The sequence below is a fragment of the Bombina bombina genome, chromosome 6 (genome assembly GCF_027579735.1).
Source record: "Bombina bombina isolate aBomBom1 chromosome 6, aBomBom1.pri, whole genome shotgun sequence".
Classification (NCBI taxonomy): Eukaryota; Metazoa; Chordata; class Amphibia; order Anura; family Bombinatoridae; genus Bombina; species Bombina bombina.
This window is the reverse complement of record NC_069504.1, coordinates 731,711,869-731,731,868: the sequence shown is the minus strand read 5'-3', so window position 1 is coordinate 731,731,868 and position 20,000 is coordinate 731,711,869. Positions and strand designations below refer to the sequence as shown.

Here is a 20,000-nt window from a genome sequence, read left to right as displayed (position 1 = left end):
GGTAGAATGATCAACAATATGGTTTAACTGATCAATATGTTTTCTCTCTCTCTAGGAGTTTGCTAGATTTGTTCAGACCCGTCACACCCTTAGGGTTTCTATCTCTGACCGGATGGAATTTATAAACGGCTGGTATATGCTGCTAATAATTAGTGACATCCTCACTGTATCTGGCTCAGTCATGAAAATTGGGATTGAGTCCAAGGTGCATTTTAAATAAATATACACACTTATTACACTCCCCTTTTCATTCACCCTTATACCCCCTCATCCCTTTTTTCCCCTATTACTCCTTTTTGTTTTTTCTTTTGTCAATCCAAAAACCTTTAATCTGTTTCCTTTTACTCCTTTTATTGATCCTTTGTAAAATGGTTCCTCCGTTTTCTGTCTCTCACTATTTTGTTTTGTCTTTTATTCCTCACTTCTTAGACTTTTGCTAGTTATGACGTTTGCAGCATCCTTCTGGGCACCTCAACTCTGCTTGTTTGGGTTGGAGTAATTCGGTACTTGAGCTTCTTCCAGAAATATAATGTGAGTATATTTATGTATATATATATATATATGTGTGTGTGTGTGTGTATACAGTGGATATAAAAAGTCTACACACCCCTGTTAAAATGTCAGGTTTCTGTGATGTAAAAAAAAATGAGACAAAGGTAAATCATTTCAGAACTTTTTCCACCTTTTAATGTGACCTATAAACTGTACAACTCAATTGAAAAACAAACTGAAATCTTTTCGGTGGAGGGAAGTAAAAATAAAAAAATAAAATATGGTTGCATAAGTGTGCACACCCTTAAACTAATACTTTGTTGAAGCACCCTTTGATTTCTCCTGTTAAGTGTGGTCAGTCCACGGGTCATCATTACTTCTGGGATATTATCTCCTCCCCTACAGGAAGTGCAAGAGGATTCACCCAGCAGAGCTGCTATATAGCTCCTCCCCTCTATGTCACCCCCAGTCATTCTCTTGCACCCAACGAATAGATAGGATGTGTGAGAGGACTGTGGTGATTTTAATTAGTTTATTACCTTCAATCAAAAGTTTGTTATTTTATAATAGCACCGGAGTGTGTTATTCATTCTCTGGTAGAATTTGAAGAAGAATCTACCTGAGTTTTTTCTATGATTTTAGCCGGAGTAGTTAAGATCATATTGCTGTTTCTCGGCCATCTGAGGAGAGGTAAACTTCAGATCAGGGGACAGCGGGCAGATTAATCTGCAAAGAGGTATGTAGCAGTTTATTATTTTCTGACATGGAATTGATGAGAAAATCCTGCCATACCGTTATAATGTAAACTCAGCCTTAAATACAGTAGATGTATCTGGTATCAGGCTGTCATGTATGTATATTTTACACTTCAGTATTCTGGGGAATGGTACTTCACTGGATTTATACTGTATGCATAGACTTAACCTAATTTGCAGGGACTTGCAATAGGCTTTTAAATAACAATTAATTTATTGAGGTTAAACGTTTTTTTGCTGGCATGTAAAATCGTTTATTTCTCTGAGGTACTGGGTGAAAAACAAAATGTTTTGGGCACTGTTTTTTCCACTTGGCAATAGTTTTGTTTAAATTTAAACAGTTTACTGATCTCTCTCACTGTTATGTGTGAGGGGGAGGGGCCATTTTTGGCGCTTTTACTACGCATCAAAAAACTCAGTCAGAGGTTCATTTTCTTCCTGCATGATCCGGTTCATCTCTACAGAACTCAGGGATCTTCAAAGCTTGTTTTGAGGGAGGTAATCATTCACAGCAGAGCTGTGAAGATTGTAGTTGACTGTGATAAAAAACGTTTATTTGTGTATTTTTTCTGCTGTCAGGGTTAGTTATCCTTTGCTAATGGGAACAATCCTTTGCTAAAATTGTATATTTCTTACAAAGATTTGATGCTATAATTTATTTATTTCAACTGTCATAATTTTTTCTGTGCTTCTTATAGGCACAGTTCGTTTTCATATTATTGTAAATTACTTGAAAAGCATTTCCAAGTTGCTAGTTAATTGCTAGTGTGTTAAACATGTCTGATTCAGAGGAAGATACATGTGCTATATGTGCTAATGCCAAAGTGGAGCCCAATAGAAATTTATGTACTAACTGTATTGATGCTACTTTAAATAAAAGTCAATCTGTACAAATTGAACATATTTCACCAAACAACGAGGGGAGAGTTATGCCGACTAACTCGCCTCACGTGTCAGTACCTGCATCTCCCGCTCGGGAGGTGCGTGATATTGTAGCGCCGAGTACATCTGGGCGGCCATTACAAATCACATTACAGGATATGGCTACTGTTATGACTGAAGTTTTGGCTAAATTACCAGAACTGAGAGGTAAGCGTGATCACTCTGGGGTGAGAACAGAGTGCGCTGATAATATTAGGACCATGTCAGACACTGCGTCACAGGTGGCAGAACATGAGGACGGAGAACTTCATTCTGTGGGTGACGGTTCTGATCCAAACAGACTGGATTCAGATATTTAAAATTTTAAATTTAAGCTGGAAAACCTCCGTGTATTACTAGGGGAGGTATTAGCGGCTCTGAATGATTGTAACACAGTTGCAATACCAGAGAAAATGTGTAGGTTGGATAGATATTTTGCGGTACCGGCGAGTACTGATGTTTTTCCTATACCTAAGAGACTTACTGAAATTGTTACTAAGGAGTGGGATAGACCCGGTGTGCCGTTCTCACCCCCTCCGATATTTAGAAAAATGTTTCCAATAGACGCCACCACACGGGACTTATGGCAAACGGTCCCTAAGGTGGAGGGCGCAGTTTCTACTTTAGCTAAGCGTACCACTATCCCGGTGGAGGATAGCTGTGCTTTTTCAGATCCAATGGATAAAAAATTAGAGGGTTACCTTAAGAAAATGTTTGTTCAACAAGGGTTTATATTGCAACCTCTTGCATGTATTGCGCCTGTCACGGCTGCAGCAGCATTTTGGTTTGAGTCTCTGGAAGAGACACTTGCATCATCTACACTAGATGAGATTACACACAAACTTAAAGCCCTTAAGTTAGCTAACTCATTTATTTCAGATGCCGTAGTACATTTAACTAAACTTACGGCTAAGAATTCCGGATTCGCCATTCAGGCACGCAGAGCACTGTGGCTAAAATCCTGGTCAGCTGATGTTACTTCTAAGTCTAAATTGCTTAATATACCTTTCAAAGGGCAGACCTTATTCGGGCCCGGGTTGAAAGAGATTATCGCTGACATTACAGGAGGTAAAGGCCATGCCCTGCCTCAGGACAAAGCCAAAGCTAAGGCTAGACAGTCTAATTTTCGTTCCTTTCGTAATTTCAAAGCAGGAACAGCATCAACTTCCTCTGCACCAAAACAGGAAGGAGCTGTTGCTCGCTACAGACAAGGCTGGAAACCTAACCAGTCCTGGAACAAGGGCAAGCAGACCAGGAAACCTGCTGCTGCCCCTAAGACAGCATGAATCGAGGGCCCCCGATCCAGGACCGGATCTAGTGGGGGGCAGACTTTCTCTCTTCGCCCAGGCTTGGGCAAGAGATGTTCAGGATCCCTGGGCGTTAGAGATCATATCTCAGGGATACCTTCTGGACTTCAAATCCTCTCCCCCAAGAGGGAGATTTCATCTGTCAAGGTTGTCAACAAACCAAACAAAGAAGGAAGCGTTTCTACGCTGCGTACAAGATCTTTTATTAATGGGAGTGATCCATCCAGTTCCGCGGTCGGAACAAGGACAAGGGTTTTACTCAAATCTGTTTGTAGTTCCCAAGAAAGAGGGAACTTTCAGGCCAATCTTGGATTTAAAGATCCTAAACAAATTCCTAAGAGTTCCATCGTTCAAGATGGAAACTATTCGAACAATTTTGCCCATGATCCAGGAGGGTCAGTACATGACCACAGTGGATTTAAAGGATGCTTACCTTCACATACCGATTCACAGAAATCATTACCGGTATCTAAGGTTTGCCTTTCTAGACAGGCATTACCAGTTTGTAGCTCTTCCATTCGGATTGGCTACGGCTCCAAGAATCTTCACAAAGGTTCTGGGTACTCTTCTGGCGGTACTAAGACCGCTCCGTACCTAGATGACATTCTGATACAAGCTTCAAGCTTTCAAACTGCCAAGTCTCATACAGAGTTAGTACTGGCATTTCTAAGGTCGCATGGATGGAAGGTGAACGAAAAGAAGAGTTCTCTCTTTCCACTCACAAGAGTTCCCTTCTTGGGGACTCTGATAGATTCTGTAGAAATGAAGATTTACCTGACAGAAGACAGGTTAACAAAGCTTCAAAATGCATGCCGTGTCCTTCATTCCATTCAACACCCGTCAGTAGCTCAATGCATGGAGGTGATCGGATTAATGGTAGCGGCAATGGACATAGTCCCCTTTGCACGCCTACATCTCAGACCGCTGCAATTGTGCATGCTAAGTCAGTGGAATGGGGATTACTCAGATTTGTCCCCCACTCTGAATCTGAATCAAGAGACCAGAAATTCTCTTCTATGGTGGCTTTATCGGCCACATCTGTCCAGGGGGATGCCATTCAGCAGGCCAGACTGGACAATTGTAACAACAGACGCCAGCCTACTAGGTTGGGGCGCTGTCTGGAATTCTCTGAAGGCTCAGGGACTATGGAATCAGGAGGAGAGTCTCCTTCCAATAAACATTCTGGAATTGAGAGCAGTTCTCAATGCCCTTCTGGCTTGGCCCCAGTTAACAACTCGGGGGTTCATCAGGTTTCAGTCGGACAACATCACGACTGTAGCTTACATCAACCATCAGGGAGGGACAAGAAGCTCCCTAGCAATGATGGAAGTATCAAAGATAATTCGCTGGGCAGAGTCTCACTCTTGCCACCTGTCTGCAATCCACATCCCGGGAGTGGAGAACTGGGAGGCAGATTTCTTAAGTCGTCAGACTTTTCATCCGGGGGAGTGGGAACTTCATCCGGAGGTCTTTGCCCAAATACTTCGACGTTGGGGCAAACCAGAGATAGATCTCATGGCGTCTCGTCAGAACGCCAAGCTTCCTCGCTACGGGTCCAGATCCAGGGATCCGGGAGCGGTTCTGATAGATGCTCTGACAGCACCTTTGACCTTCAAGATGGCTTACGTGTTTCCACCCTTCCCGATGCTTCCTCGATTGATTGCCAGAATCAAACAGGAGAGAGCATCAGTGATTCTAATAGCACCTGCATGGCCACGCAGGACTTGGTATGCAGATCTAGTGGACATGTCATCCTGTCCGCCTTGGTCTCTACCTCTGAAACAGGACCTTCTGATCCAGGGTCCATTCAAACATCAAAATCTAACTTCTCTGAAGCTGACTGCTTGGAAATTGAACGCTTGATTTTATCAAAACGTGGGTTTTCTGAGCCAGTTATTGATACCTTAATACAGGCTAGGAAGCCTGTTACCAGAAGGATTTACCATAAAATATGGCGTAAATACTTATATTGGTGCGAATCCAAGAGTTACTCATGGAGTAAGGTTAGGATTCCAAGGATATTGTCTTTTCTACAAGAAGGTTTGGAAAAGGGTTTATCCGCTAGTTCCTTAAAGGGACAGATTTCAGCTCTGTCCATTCTTTTACACAAACGTCTGTCAGAAGTTCCGGACGTTCAAGCTTTTTGTCAGGCTTTAGCTAGGATCAAGCCTGTGTTTAAAACTGTTGCTCCGCCATGGAGTTTGAACTTAGTTCTTAATGTTTTACAGGGTGTTCCGTTTGAACCCCTTCATTCCATTGATATCAAGTTGTTATCTTGGAAAGTTCTGTTTTTAATGGCTATTTCCTCGGCTTGAAGAGTCTCTGAGTTATCTGCCTTACATTGTGATTCTCCTTATCTGATTTTTCACCTACCTAAGGTGGTCACTAACAGGAATATCAATCAAGAGATTGTTGTTCCATCTTTGTGTCCTAATCCTTCCTCGAAGAAGGAACGTCTGCTACACAATCTAGATGTAGTCCGTGCCTTGAAATTTTATCTACAGGCAACTAAGGATTTTCGTCAAACGTCTTCTCTGTTTGTCGTTTATTCTGGCCAGAGGAGAGGTCAAAAAGCTTCGGCTACCTCTCTCTCTTTTTGGCTTTGTAGCATGATACGATTAGCCTATGAGACTGCTGGACAGCAGCCTCCTGAAAGAATTACAGCTCATTCTACTAGAGCTGTGGTTTCCACTTGGGCCTTTAAGAATGAGGCTTCTGTTGAACAGATTTGCAAGGCTGCAACTTGGTCTTCTCTTCATACTTTTTCAAAATTTTACAAATTTGACACTTTTGCTTCTTCGGAGGCTGTTTTTGGGAGAAAGGTTCTTCAGGCAGTGGTTCCCTCTGTATAAAGAGCCTGCCTGTCCCTCCCGTCATCCGTGTACTTTTGCTTTGGTATTGGTATCCCAGAAGTAATGATGACCCGTGGACTGACCACACTTAACAGGAGAAAACAAAATTTATGCTTACCTGATAAATTCGTTTCTCCTGTAGTGTGGTCAGTCCACGGCCCGCCCTGTTTTTTTATGGCAGGCTAAAAAATTTTTGGATTATACTCCAGTCACCACTACACCCTTGGGCTTCTCCTTTCTCGTTGGTCCTTTGGTCGAATGACTGGAGGTGACGTAGAGGGGAGGAGCTATATAGCAGCTCTGCTGGGTGAATCCTCTTGCACTTCCTGTAGGGGAGGAGATAATATCCCAGAAGTAATGATGACCCGTGGACTGACCACACTACAGGAGAAACGATTTTATCAGGTAAGCATAAATTTTGTTTTTATTACAGCACTCAGTCTTTTTGGGTATGAGTCTATCAGCATGGCACATTTTGACTTGGCAAGATTCGCCCACTCTTCTTTGCAAAAACACTCAAAATCTGTCATATTGCGAGGGCATCTCCTGTGCACAGCCCTCTTTAGATCACCCCACAAATTTTCAATCGGATTCAGGTCTGGGCTCTGGCTGGGCCATTCCAAAACTTTAATCTTCTTCTGGTGAAGCCATTCCTTTTGTTGATTTGGATGTATGCTTTGGGTCGTTGTCATGCTGAAAGATGAAGTTCCTCTTCATGTTCAGCTTTCTAGCAGAAGCCTGAAGGTTTTGTGCCAATATTGACTGGTATTTGGAACTGTTCATAATTCCCTCTACCTTGACTAAGGCCCCAGTTCCAGCTGAAGAAAATGATGCTGCCACCACCATGCTTCACTGTGGGTATGGTGTTCTTTTGGTGATGTGCAGTGTTGTTTTTGCGCCAAAAATATCTTTTGGAATTATGGCCAAAAAGTTCAACCTTGGTTTCATCAGACCATAACACCTTTTCCCACATTCTTTTGGGAGACTTCAGATGTGTTTTTGCAAAATTTAGCCGGGCTTGGATGTTTTTCTTCGTAAGAAAAGGCTTCCGTCTTGCCACTCTACCCCAAAGCCCAAACAAATGAAGAATACGGGAGATTGTTGTCACATGTGCCACACAGCCAGTACTTGCCAGATATTCCTGCAGCTCCTTTAATGTTGCTGTAGGCCTCTTGGTAGCCTCCCTGACCAGTTTTTTTCTCGTCTTTTCATCAATTTTGGAGGGACGTCCAGTTCTTGGTAATGTCACTGTTGTGCCATATTTTCTCCACTTGATGATGACTGTCTCCACTGTGTTCCATGGTATATCTAATGCCTTGGAAATTCTTTTGTGCCCTTCTACTGACTGATGCCTTTTAACAATGAGATCCCTCTGATGTTTTGGAAGCTCTCTGTGGACCATGGCTTTTGCTGTGGGATGCGACTAAGAAAATTTCAAGAAAGACCAACTAGAGCAGCTGAACTTTTATTTGGGGTTAATCAGAGGCACTTTAAATGATGACAGGTGTGTACTGACTCCTATTTAACATGATTTTGAATGTGATTGCTTAATTCTGAACACAGCTGCATCCCCAGTTATAAGAGGGTGTGCACACTTATGCAACCATATTATTTTAGTTTTTTTTGTTTTCTTCCCTCCACCTAAAAGATTTCAGTTTGTTTTTCAATTGAGTTGTACAGTTTATAGGTCACATTAAAGGTAAATTAGACTTTTTTTTTTTTTTTTAATTTTATTTATAACCAACACATGGTACAGTGATAAAATGCATATCCGTGACGCACCACGCAGGGTGCAGTAAAATAATATAAGAATAACAAGGCAATTTGGTATACAACTGCATATTTTTACCAGATATAGTAACACGCATTGTTCACATTCGTTTTGAGAACTGCAAAAGATGTATATGAGTTAGAAAGTGTTCTAGCATATGTATTCCCTTGCACCATGATGTTGGGATTTTATTATTTTTGTAAACAAACAAACCAACCTAAACCTAATTTAACATAAAATACAAACACACAAACCAAACGAGCAGACTAACCCATTCACACAAACAAAGAGTAAGTAGCCTCTCCACGTAGGTGTTGAGCCGTACAACACAAGTAATCTACTGTGCAGTGCCCCATTTCACGTTAGTAGCCAAGTTTCTAGAGGCATGGGATAACAAGTTAAGTTACTAAGCAGCTTATATATGTGCCTGGATTAAATGGAACTCCAATAAGATCCATGTTAACAGCCTAATGCTGAAAGTGTTACAGTAATGTTTACGTGTATCTTTAGTTTCGATCAGAGTAATTCTATGGAGTCAGGAGGAGCCCCTAGAAGCCAGTACATGCATAATATCACCAAGCAGTTCTATATTGACCTGCCAATTAGATAGCCAATACATCCAGCGTTAATAGCTCCTGAAACAGAAAATCATACAAATTCATGATGGATTCTATGTTGTTAGCATGTCATTGGGGTCATTTCGATAGGTTACATAATAGTAGACATGTTTAGAGTAATAGTGTTCTTGGGAAACATGGAAGGGACATGGAGATTCAAAGTGATATTCGCTTTTCAGGAATAAGGGTTTTTGTGAATTGATAAATGTGCACAAAGAGCAGATATACTTTGTCCCTAGGAGGACAAGCTAAAAATAAATGAATAATAATAAAAATGAAGCAATGAGAACTAAGTGTCGCACAAGCATACACTCACATAACATAACAAAGCCCAACTTAGAAAGCAAGTCCTAGTGGCTGCTGCCTAACAAATACGCATATTTGATGGAATTGAGCGGCTATATGTTGGCAGTCAAATATGCTGGGCATATTACCATGGTCTAGAGGCTAAGCGAGGAAGGCATTTCTAATATTTCACAGCATACAGTCAAACATGTTTCACATCAATACGCCACGCAGGGCGAAGCCTTGTACAATACACAATGAGATGGATAAAACCTAAACAAGATTGTGCTGATGCAGGAGTTTCAAATTTCAATTACTGATCTTATGATTAGTTTCTGTGGGATAACTGTATACATCGTTGGGGTTTTTATCTTACAACCTATCATAACTAAACTAAAACAACAATCTAAACTAAAATAAAACAAAACAAAACTAAACCCTTAACTTCTCGCGCTAATACCTTGGACATGTAGAGCACCTTGTGAGACAAATGAAAAGCATGTCACTAACCTGAGATACCATGTAGTCTGTATAGTGTTGGCCAGTAAAGACAGCTAGGTGGGCCACTCCCACACTCCTAAAAGTGGTTGCATAAATACTTTGCATGGTGATTAATTAACAACCAGCTTCTTCTTTTTTTTTTTTAAGGATCTAAAATCAGGGCTGATAGTCGTAAGTACGGTGGTGAGGTGATTACCATGAAGTCAGTGTAGGAGTTGGCCAAATAAGTGCCTCCAAGTTATGATGCTGTATTAAGAGAGAGGCAGCCTAGACCCTTCCCTAGTCAGAGGCTTTGCGCTAATTCAAAAAGGGTGCTTAAAGACTTTTAGGACACTGAGATATAGAGATTAGTTCAAAATGGTGTGATGGTGTCTTAACTTGCTTTTGTTGTCAGTAATCAAGTGGCTGTTGCAGAGGATGGGCATATGATAAGTAAACAATTTACATAAGAAGCGTTCAAAAGTTGCACAGAGTCTAAGTTTACAGCAAATATTGCAAGCTAAGCAGGTGATCTATAGCCAAAGAGAAAATGAGGTATGTATTTCAAGAATATGAGCAGTACTGGCTGATTTCATAACTACATTACCAAGGATTTCTCGCCATTAGTCTCTTAGACCCTCTAATTTTAAACTTAATTAAACTAAACCTAAATCAAATTAACAAAGAGTAATAAAACATAAAGCAAACAAACAAATAGACCACACAGAAGTACCCAATTCTACTCTAAGGGTAGCAGTTACATGTAAGCAGGGAGACGGGACACCTTCGATTGAAGAGATTGTAATAAACATATAATATTGTTAGTATAGTTAGTGGGGAAGTCGGAGTGGATAAGTGGATGATCAGGCTTTCCCAATGCCATGTATCAGTTAATGTATTTCTTGCAGGGATTGATAAGTTAGTTTAGATAGATAATTATTAGTTCTAACATTTATGACATAGAATAACGGTTATATGACAGTAGCAAGTGTTTAGCACATAGAGACAGTTATAGGGCTTAAAGTAAACATGATAGTTTTGCTACCATAATTAGAGATACACATCGCAGTATTCCATGCACTATCCAACTAACTAGAGAGCATTTTAAACTAAAATTAAAAAGTGTTATTAGGAGCAAAGGGATGGCAGCTCAGCCGATTCCAGTACAAAGGCGAAGTTCATGTTGCCTGGAGTTCCGAGAAATCAGCAGCATCAAACCCAGGGCGTCTTCCCCAGACTGCTGCGTACAGGATAGTATAGGTTGCCTAGGTTGTGATGTGTCCAGGGAGTTAAGCCGCAGCGTCTCCCCCTCGCCACACAGGAAGATCAGTGATTGACCGGCACAGTCCCCTTGCCTAGTGCCACTGCTAGCTGATGTGTCCGTGTGACGTTGAAGGAAAGTCATCGGACCATAGAAAAGTAAGGCCTTCAGCAGCGTCTCTAAGTCCGAACAGTGTGGCTGAGCTGCAAGCATGATAGCTGGGTCTACCTGCATCCCACAATGTGGCATCACTCCCCCCATGTCTGTCTTACATTCAGTCCAGGGTCGGTGCTCCACAGGGCAGGTTATCAGTTTGTCATCCAGTACCATAGGAGGATTGTGGATAGGTTCCCAGGGCTGGTCGTGTATCCATGAACCCTCACTTTCTGGGGCTTGCGGTTCTGGTGCAGGACATTTTGCTTGGCGTTCCGGCTCTGTAAAACATTGTCGCCCAGCGGTATGGGCCAGCTGTATTAGTTTCTCACAGCTGTTAAGTAGGTGGTCAAATTTGGGTGCAAAAGTGGCTAACAGTGTCTCAGCAAGATCTCTCTCTGTAGTCGTTGCCACGTGGGCAGTGAAAGCCGGCACAAGCATGATACGACCACAGTGGGTGTTATAATGTTGGTATGGGGTGCAGCCACTGTGTTAATATGAATCAGGATTCCAGTATCAGCTGTAGATCAGTTTTAACAGTGTCCGATTCAGCTGAACTGATGCGCCAACATGGCGGACCACAAGGGTTTCGTGAGTTGCTCCCGGGGGCTAGGGCCGGTGTAATGCCCTTCACTTTCAAAAAGTCGGCTAGCGATGACCGTTTCCAAGTCTCCTAGCAAGACACATAACGTGGGGAGCTGGATGGCGGTGTAAAATGATAAATAAACGTTATTTGTAGCTCAGACATGCAGAGCTCCTAGCACTTGCTTCCACCCAGTAGTCCCGCCCACCGGAAGTCTGTAAATTAGACTTTTCATATCCAATGTGTGTGTGTGTATATGTGTATATATATATATATATATATATATGTATATTTAAATTTTAAGTGTATACCTTACATTCTTCTGTGTACTAAACACCTCAAGATATTAATATACATTGTTTAATTACATGTAGTAAAACAACTTTGCAATATACTTTCATTATTTATGTTGTTCTCTCTTCTTTCCTGTAATTTAATTATGAATATTGTGAGCTTTCCAATTCATGTTAAACATGGAAGTGCAGACACAGCTATATTCCACACAGTCATTGGTTGCACACTCTAGTAAGCCATTTATAACCATGGCCTAAGCAGATAAGGTAATCTAAGTTACAATATAGCGGCGCCCACTGCTTTATGGTCATTAGAATGTTTCCCTTATGTATTTAATATTTAAACATCTAATATCATTTTTACAAATGCATGAATTCAAAGCAAAGATTGGCCTGAGAATAATTTGTACAACGGTCAAGCAATGATTTGTATTAGTGTTCAATATCCCTTTAAAGCATATCTATGAAAATATTTTTCTTGATTTGGCTATTAATAGTCCACAATCAGACTTATGTGCTCAAGAGCAGATGACTATAAATTCAGCCATTGTTAAGTATTTCCGAAAGACGCCCTGAATCCCCTTAAGACACAACAGAACATGTGATCAAAGCAGTCAGTAGCACCACTATTAAATACCATGCAAAAGAAGCCATAGTCTACTTTGGTAGTCCTTTAAAGCTTTTTTTTTTTTTTTTTTTTTTTTTTTGACACCTTTGCCATCATTTAGCACAAGAGACCTATTTAATACAACGCTGTAAGCAAAATACTATAATACTAATAATAGAAGCGTATGTATCCAATATTATATAATGGACAGCACAAAAACTTTTAGGTCACACAAATGTATGCATAGAGAAAGATACACAATTTCTTCAATCTTATCCCACCACCCTTGTCTAGAAAACAAATCTGTTAAAGGGGCGTAAAACTAAGTCTACATAATATATTTAAAGGGATAGAAAGGTCAAACTTTAAATGTGTATAAATGCTTTTTAATTTGAAATAGAAGCATTTTTGCAATATACTTCTATTAGCAAAAATGCTTCTTGTAAAAGTTATTACTGTTTCTCTGTGGCATATGCACAGTCCACAGAAAAATGGGAATACGGCACCACTGTTAGTGCTCGGTATAGGGGGTAACTGCAATACCCCAAATAGTATGCAAAAATAAGTGAGTACCAGCACAATATGGTAAAAAAATACTCTTTATTAAAGACCCTTATAAAATTAGCAACGTTTCGGGGTTAACCCCTTAATCATGCCATCAATCAATCAATGATGGCATGATTAAGGGGTTAACCCCGAAACGTTGCTAATTTTATAAGGGTCTTTAATAAAGAGTATTTTTTTACCATATTTTGCTGGTACTCACGTATATATGCACATATGCTGAGTGCTGTGCATCAGTATGAAGCTCAGAGAGCTGGCAGTGGTGTGTATTGCTTCTGTGAAGAGGTAATTTTGTGTCGTACAAGTCACCACTGAGAAGGTGTTGTGTATAAATACTGGTGCAGAGGCCCTTACAGGATATGTGCGTATGCTGCAGAAAACCAGTCATAACTTTTACTAGAAACATTTCTGCTAATGGAAGTATATTGCAAACATGCTTCTATTTCACATTGTAATGCACCGATGCACATTTCATTTTTGACCTTTCTATCCCAAAATAAAACAGCATTGCAATAAACATTGATTATTTTCCTTTTATTTCACTATAAAATACCTTTCTTTTACTGTAAAAATAGTTTTTCATGTAATTAGCAAGAGTCCATGAGCTAGTGACGTATGGGATATACATTCTTACCAGGAGGGGCAAAGTTTCCCAAACCTCAAAATGCCTATAAATACACCCCTCACCACACCCACAAATCAGTTTTACAAACTTTGCCTCCTATGGAGGTGGTGAAGTAAGTTTGTGCTAGATTCTACGTTGATATGTGCTCCGCAGCAGGTTGGAGCCCGGTTTTCCTCTCAGCGTGCAGTGAATGTCAGAGGGATGTGAGGAGAATATTGCCTATTTGAATTCAATGATCTCCTTCTACGGGGTCTATTTCATAGGTTCTCTGTTATCGGTCGTAGAGATTCATCTCTTACCTCCCTTTTCAGATCGACGATATACTCTTATATATATCATTACCTCTACTGATTCTCGTTTCAGTACTGGTTTGGCTTTCTACTACATGTAGATGAGTGTCCTGGGGTAAGTAAGTCTTATTTTCTGTGACACTCTAAGCTATGGTTGGGCACTTTTATATAAAGTTCTAAATATATGTATTCAAACATTTATTTGTCTTGACTCAGGATGTTCAACGTTCCTTATTTCAGACAGTCAGTTTCATATTTGGGATAATGCATATGAATTTATCATTTTTTCTTACCTTAAAATTGACTTTTTTTCCTGTGGGCTGTTAGGCTCGCGGGGGCTGAAAATGCTTCATTTTATTGCGTCATTCTTGGCACGGACTTTTTTGGCGCAAAAATATTTTTCTATTTCCGGCGTCATACGTGTCGCCGGAAGTTGCGTCATCTTTTTGACGTTTTTGCGCCAAAAGTGTCGGCGTTCCGGATGTGGCGTCATTTTTGGCGCCAAAAGCATTTAGGCGCCAAATAATGTGGGCGTCTTTTTTTGGCACTAAAAAATATGGGCGTCATTATTGTCTCCACATTATTTAAGTCTCATTATTTATTGCTTCTGGTTGCTAGAAGCTTGTTCACTGGCATTTTTTCCCATTCCTGAAACTGTCATTTAAGGAATTTGATCAATTTTGCTTTATATGTTGTCTGTTATTCCTCCTTCTAGTAAACGTAAAAGGTCTTTTAAAACTTCTCATTTTTCAGATGAATTTTTAAATGAACATCATCATTCTGATAGTGGTTCCTCTGGTTCAGAGGATTCTGTCTCTGAGGTTGATGCTGATAAATCTTCATATTTATTCAAAATGGAATTTATTCGTTCTTTACTTAAAGAGGTTTTAATTGCATTAGAAATAGAGGATTCTGGTCCTCTTGATACTAAATCTAAACGTTTAAATAAGGTTTTTAAATAATCTGTAGTTATTCCAGAAGTTTTTCCTGTCCCTGATGCTATTTCTGAAGTAATCTCCAGGGAATGGAATAATTTGGGTAATTAATTTACTCCTTCCAAACGTTTTAAGCAATTATATCCTGTGCCATCTGACAGATTAGAGTTTTGGGACAAAATCCCTGAAGTTGATGGGGCTATCTCTACTCTTGCTAAACGTACTACTATTCCTACGGCAGATAGTACTTCCTTTAAAGATCCTTTAGATAGGAAAATTGAATCCTTTCTAAGAAAAGCTTACTTATGTTCGGGTAATCTTCTTAGACCTGCTATATCTTTAGCGGATGTTGCTGCAGCTTCAACTTTTTGGTTAGACGCTTTAGCGCAACAAGTAACAGATCATAATTCTCATAGCATTGTTAATCTTCTTCAACATGCTAATAACTTTATTTGTGATGCCTTCTTTGATATCATTAGAGTTGATGTCAGCTTTATATGGCTTAAGACTTGGAATGCTGATATGTCTTCTAAGTCAACTTTGCTTTCCCTTTCTTTCCAGGGTAATAAATTATTTGGTTCTCAGTTGGATTCTATTATCTCAACTGTTACTGGAGGGAAAGGAACTTTTTTACCACAAGGTAAATTTAGGTCTTATAATCGTTTTTGTTCCTTTCGTCACAATAAGGAACAAAAGCCTGATCCTTCATCCACAGGAGCGGTATCAGTTTGGAAACCATCTCCAGTCTGGAATAAATCCAAGCCTTTTAGAAAACCAAAGCCAGCTCCCAAGTCCACATGAAGGTGCGGCCCTCATTCCAGCTCAGCTGGTAGGGGGCAGATTACGATTTTTCAAAGAAATTTGGATCAATTCAATTCACAATCTTTGGATTCAGAACATTGTTTCAGAAGGGTACAGAATTGGCTTCAAAATAAGGCCTCCTGCAAAGAGATTTTTTCTTTCCCGTGTCCCAGTAAATCCAGTGAGGGCTCAAGCATTTCTGAAATGTGTTTCAGATCTAGAGTTGGCTGGAGTAATTATGCCAGTTCCAGTTCTGGAACAGGGACTGGGGTTTTATTCAAATCTCTTCATTGTACCAAAGAAGGAGAATTCCTTCAGACCAGTTCTGGATCTAATAATATTGAATCGTTATGTAAGGATACCAACATTCAAAATGGTAACTATAAGGACTATCCTGCCTTTTGTTCAGCAAGGGCATTATATGTCCACAATAGATTTACAGGATGCATATCTGCATATTCCGATTCATCCAGATCACTATCAGTTTCTGAGATTCTCTTTCCTAGACAAGCATTACCAGTTTGTGGCTCTGCCGTTTGGCCTAGCAACAGCTCCAAGAATTTTTACAAAGGTTCTCGGTGCCCTTCTGTCTGTAATCAGTGAACAGGGTATTGTGGTATTTCCTTATTTGGACGATATCTTGGTACTTGCTCAGTCTTTACATTTAGCAGAATCTCATACGAATCGACTCGTATTGTTTCTTCGAGATCATGGTTGGAGGATCAATTTGCCAAAAAGTTCATTGATTCCTCAGACAAGGGTAACCTTTTTAGGTTTCCAGATAGATTCAGTGTCCATGACTCTGTCTCTGACAGACAAGAGACGTCTGAGACTGAAGGTTTCGACAGGCTGAAACCAATTTTAATCATTCCCTTCGGTAGCCTTATGCATGGAAATCCTAGGTCTTATGACTGCTGCATCGGATGCGATCCCCTTTGCTCGTTTTCACATGCGACCTCTTCAGCTCTGTATGCTGAACCAGTGGTGCAGGGATTTCACAAAGATACATCAATTGATATCTTTAAAACCATTTGTACGACACTCTCTGACGTGGTGGACATATCACCAACGTTTAGTTCAGGGGGCTTCTTTTGTTCTTCCAACCTGGACTGTGATTTCAACAGATGCAAGTCTGACAGGTTGGGGAGCAGTTTGGGGGTCTCTGACAGCACAAGGAGTTTGGGAATCTCAGGAGGTGAGATTACCAATCAATATTTTGGAACTCTGTGCAATTTTCAGAGCTCTTCAGTCATGGCCTCTTCTAAAGAGAGAATCGTTCATTTGTTTTCAGACGGACAATGTCACAACTGTGGCATATATCAATCATCAAGGAGGGACTCGCAGTCCTCTGGCTATGAAGGAAGTATCTCGATTTCTGGTTTGGGCGGAATCCAGCTCCTGTCTAATTTCTGCGGTTCATATCCCAGGTATAGACAATTGGGAAGCGGATTATCTCAGCCGCCAAACGTTACATCCGGGCGAATGGTCTCTTCACCCAGAGGTATTTCTTCAGATTGTTCAAATGTGGGGACTTCCAGAAATAGATCTGATGGCTTCTCATCTAAACAAGAAACTTCCCAGGTATCTGTCCAGATCCAGGGATCCTCAAGCGGAAGCAGTGGATGCATTGTCACTTCCTTGGAAGTATCATCCTGCCTATATCTTTCCGCCTCTAGTTCTTCTTCCAAGAGTAATATCCAAGATTCTGAAGGAATGCTTGTTTGTTCTGCTGGTGGCTCCAGCATGGCCTCACAGGTTTTCGTATGCGGATCTTGTCCGGATAGCCTCTTGCCAACCGTGGACTCTTCCGTTAAGACCAGACCTTCTGTCGCAAGGTCCTTTTTTCCATCAGGATCTCAAATCCTTAAATTTAAAGGTATGGAGATTGAACGCTTGATTCTTAGTCAAAGAGGTTTCTCTGACTCTGTGATTAATACTATGTTACAGGCTCGTAAATCTGTATCTAGGAAGATATATTATAGAGTCTGGAAGACTTACATTTCTTGGTGTCTTTCTCATCATTTTACCTGGCATTCTTTTAGAATTCCGAGAATTTTACAGTTTCTTCAGGATGGTTTGGATAAAGGTTTGTCTGCAAGTTCTTTGAAAGGACAAATCTCTGCTCTTTCTGTTCTTTTTCACAGAAAGATTGCTAATCTTCCTGATATTCATTGTTTTGTACAAGCTTTGGTTCGTATAAAACCTGTCATTAAGTCAATTTCTCCTCCTTGGAGTTTGAATTTGGTTTTGGGGGCTCTTCAAGCTCCTCCGTTTGAACCTATGCATTCATTGGACATTAAATTACTTTCTTGGAAAGTTTTGTTTCTTTTGGCCATCTCTTCTGCTAGAAGAGTTTCTGAATTATCTGCTCTTTCTTGTGAGTCTCCTTTTCTGATTTTTCATCAGGATAAGGCGGTGTTGCGAACTTCTTTTCAATTCTTACCTAAGGTTGTGAATTCTAACAACATTAGTAGAGAAATTGTGGTTCCTTCATTATGTCCTAATCCTAAGAATTCTAACGAGAAATCATTGCATTCTTTGGATGTAGTTAGAGCTTTGAAATATTATGTTGAAGCTACTAAGAATTTCCGAAAGACTTCTAGTCTATTTGTTATCTTTTCTGGTTCTAGGAAAGGTCAGAAGGCCTCTGCCATTTCTTTGGCATCTTGGTTGAAATCTTTAATTCATCATGCTTATGTCGAGTCGGGTTAAACTCCGCCTCAAAGGATTACAGCTCATTCTACTAGGTCAGTTTCTACTTCCTGGGCTTTTAGGAATGAAGCTTCTGTTGATCAGATTTGCAAAGCAGCAACTTGGTCTTCTTTGCATACTTTTACTAAATTCTACCATTTTGATGTGTTTTCTTCTTCTGAAGCAGTTTTTGGTAGAAAAGTACATCAGGCAGCTGTTTCAGTTTGATTCTTCTGCTTATAATTTCAGTTTTTTTCATTATAAGATTTAAACTTTATTTTGGGTGTGGATTATTTTCAGCGGAATTGGCTGTCTTTATTTTATCCCTCCCTCTCTAGTGACTCTTGCGTGGAAAGATCCACATCTTGGGTAGTCATTATCCCATACGTCACTAGCTCATGGACTCTTGCTAATTACATGAAAGAAAACATAATTTATGTAAGAACTTACCTGATAAATTCATTTCTTTCATATTAGCAAGAGTCCTATGAGGCCCACCCTTTTTGTGGTGGTTATGATTTTTTTGTATAAAGCACAATTATTCCAATTCCTTATTTTTTTGATGCTTTCGCACTTTTTTCTTATCACCCCACTTCTTGGCTATTCGTTAAACTGATTTGTGCGTGTGGTGAGGGGTGTATTTATAGGCATTTTGAGGTTTGGGAAACTTTGCCCCTCCTGGTAGGATTGTATATCCCATACGTCACTAGCTCATGGACTCTTGCTAATATGAAAGAAATTAATTTATCAGGTAAGTTCTTACATAAATTATGTTTTTTCCCATGTTCCCTAGAGACGCCCAAAAGCAAACACTGTAACCAAAGTATGTTTCAAAATGCTGAAAGTTGCCTATATCAGCTATATATCGTATTTCCCTTGAATATGGCCTGTCAGAGCAGTGCACAAACCCATTTGCAGTTTGTACTAAGCAATCACTTAGTAGTTTTTGAAGCCGGGTCAGGCAATATATGAAATATTTAATTACAGAATCTAAGGGAAAAGCACTAATTTTTAAGGCATCATGCAAAATAAATATTGTATATAGCAATGCTATTTCATTTTAATGATTGTGAATTCAGTTGTGTATGTCATTTTGTAATGCCTTTAAAGGTTTGTAGGATTGTGTAAAACCTGTATATAATTTCCTTATATCGCTAAAACACTGATGTTAAAGTTCTTAATATGGGTAAATACTTTAAAAAAGTTTAAAAAGTCATTTTAGTGTCCTGCAAAGTGGTATAAAAATGTAGAGCATTGTTGTAATACAATAGAATGCTTATTTGTAAAGGTATTTAAAGGCTCCTCATTCCATCTGCCTTTATAATAGAGACATTATTTGTTCTTAGACCTGAACACCCAGGTCGGAGCAAAGCTTCCTTCTAATCTGTCTCTTGAGTTATCAACTCTTATTATATATATTTTTTTGTTCTCTAATCATGTATTCCCCATCTATTTTCTAAGTAAATAAGTGGAATGCAGACATATTCATATTCATATTACAGGCTCCACAAATGCTGACAGACTAGATGGTGCATTATTTGGCAAGGAAACAAAGGGACTTTTGTAGAAAAATGAACAGACTGTCATGCAGCAGCAGCCTAACTGCAGATAATTGTCTAGCAAATTTTCATGACAGAAGCTGGCAAGAAGCCAATTTTAATGTAGGCCTTAGGATGGGTTATATATTAGTTAGTCAACAGACAACATAATTGCTTTG

The 20,000-nt window shown here is 39.9% G+C and overlaps 1 protein-coding gene across 1 annotated transcript in view; it reads left to right on the top strand.

The window, feature by feature from the left end:
• The window catches only part of MCOLN1 (mucolipin TRP cation channel 1), a 105,071-nt gene that overhangs the window by 54,431 nt on the left and 30,640 nt on the right, over positions 1–20,000 (top strand). The window contains exons 9-10 of the mRNA XM_053717941.1: positions 56–205; positions 430–531. Of these exons, the coding sequence (XP_053573916.1) occupies positions 56–205; positions 430–531 (252 nt within the window). The remainder of the gene's footprint in view (positions 1–55; positions 206–429; positions 532–20,000) is intronic.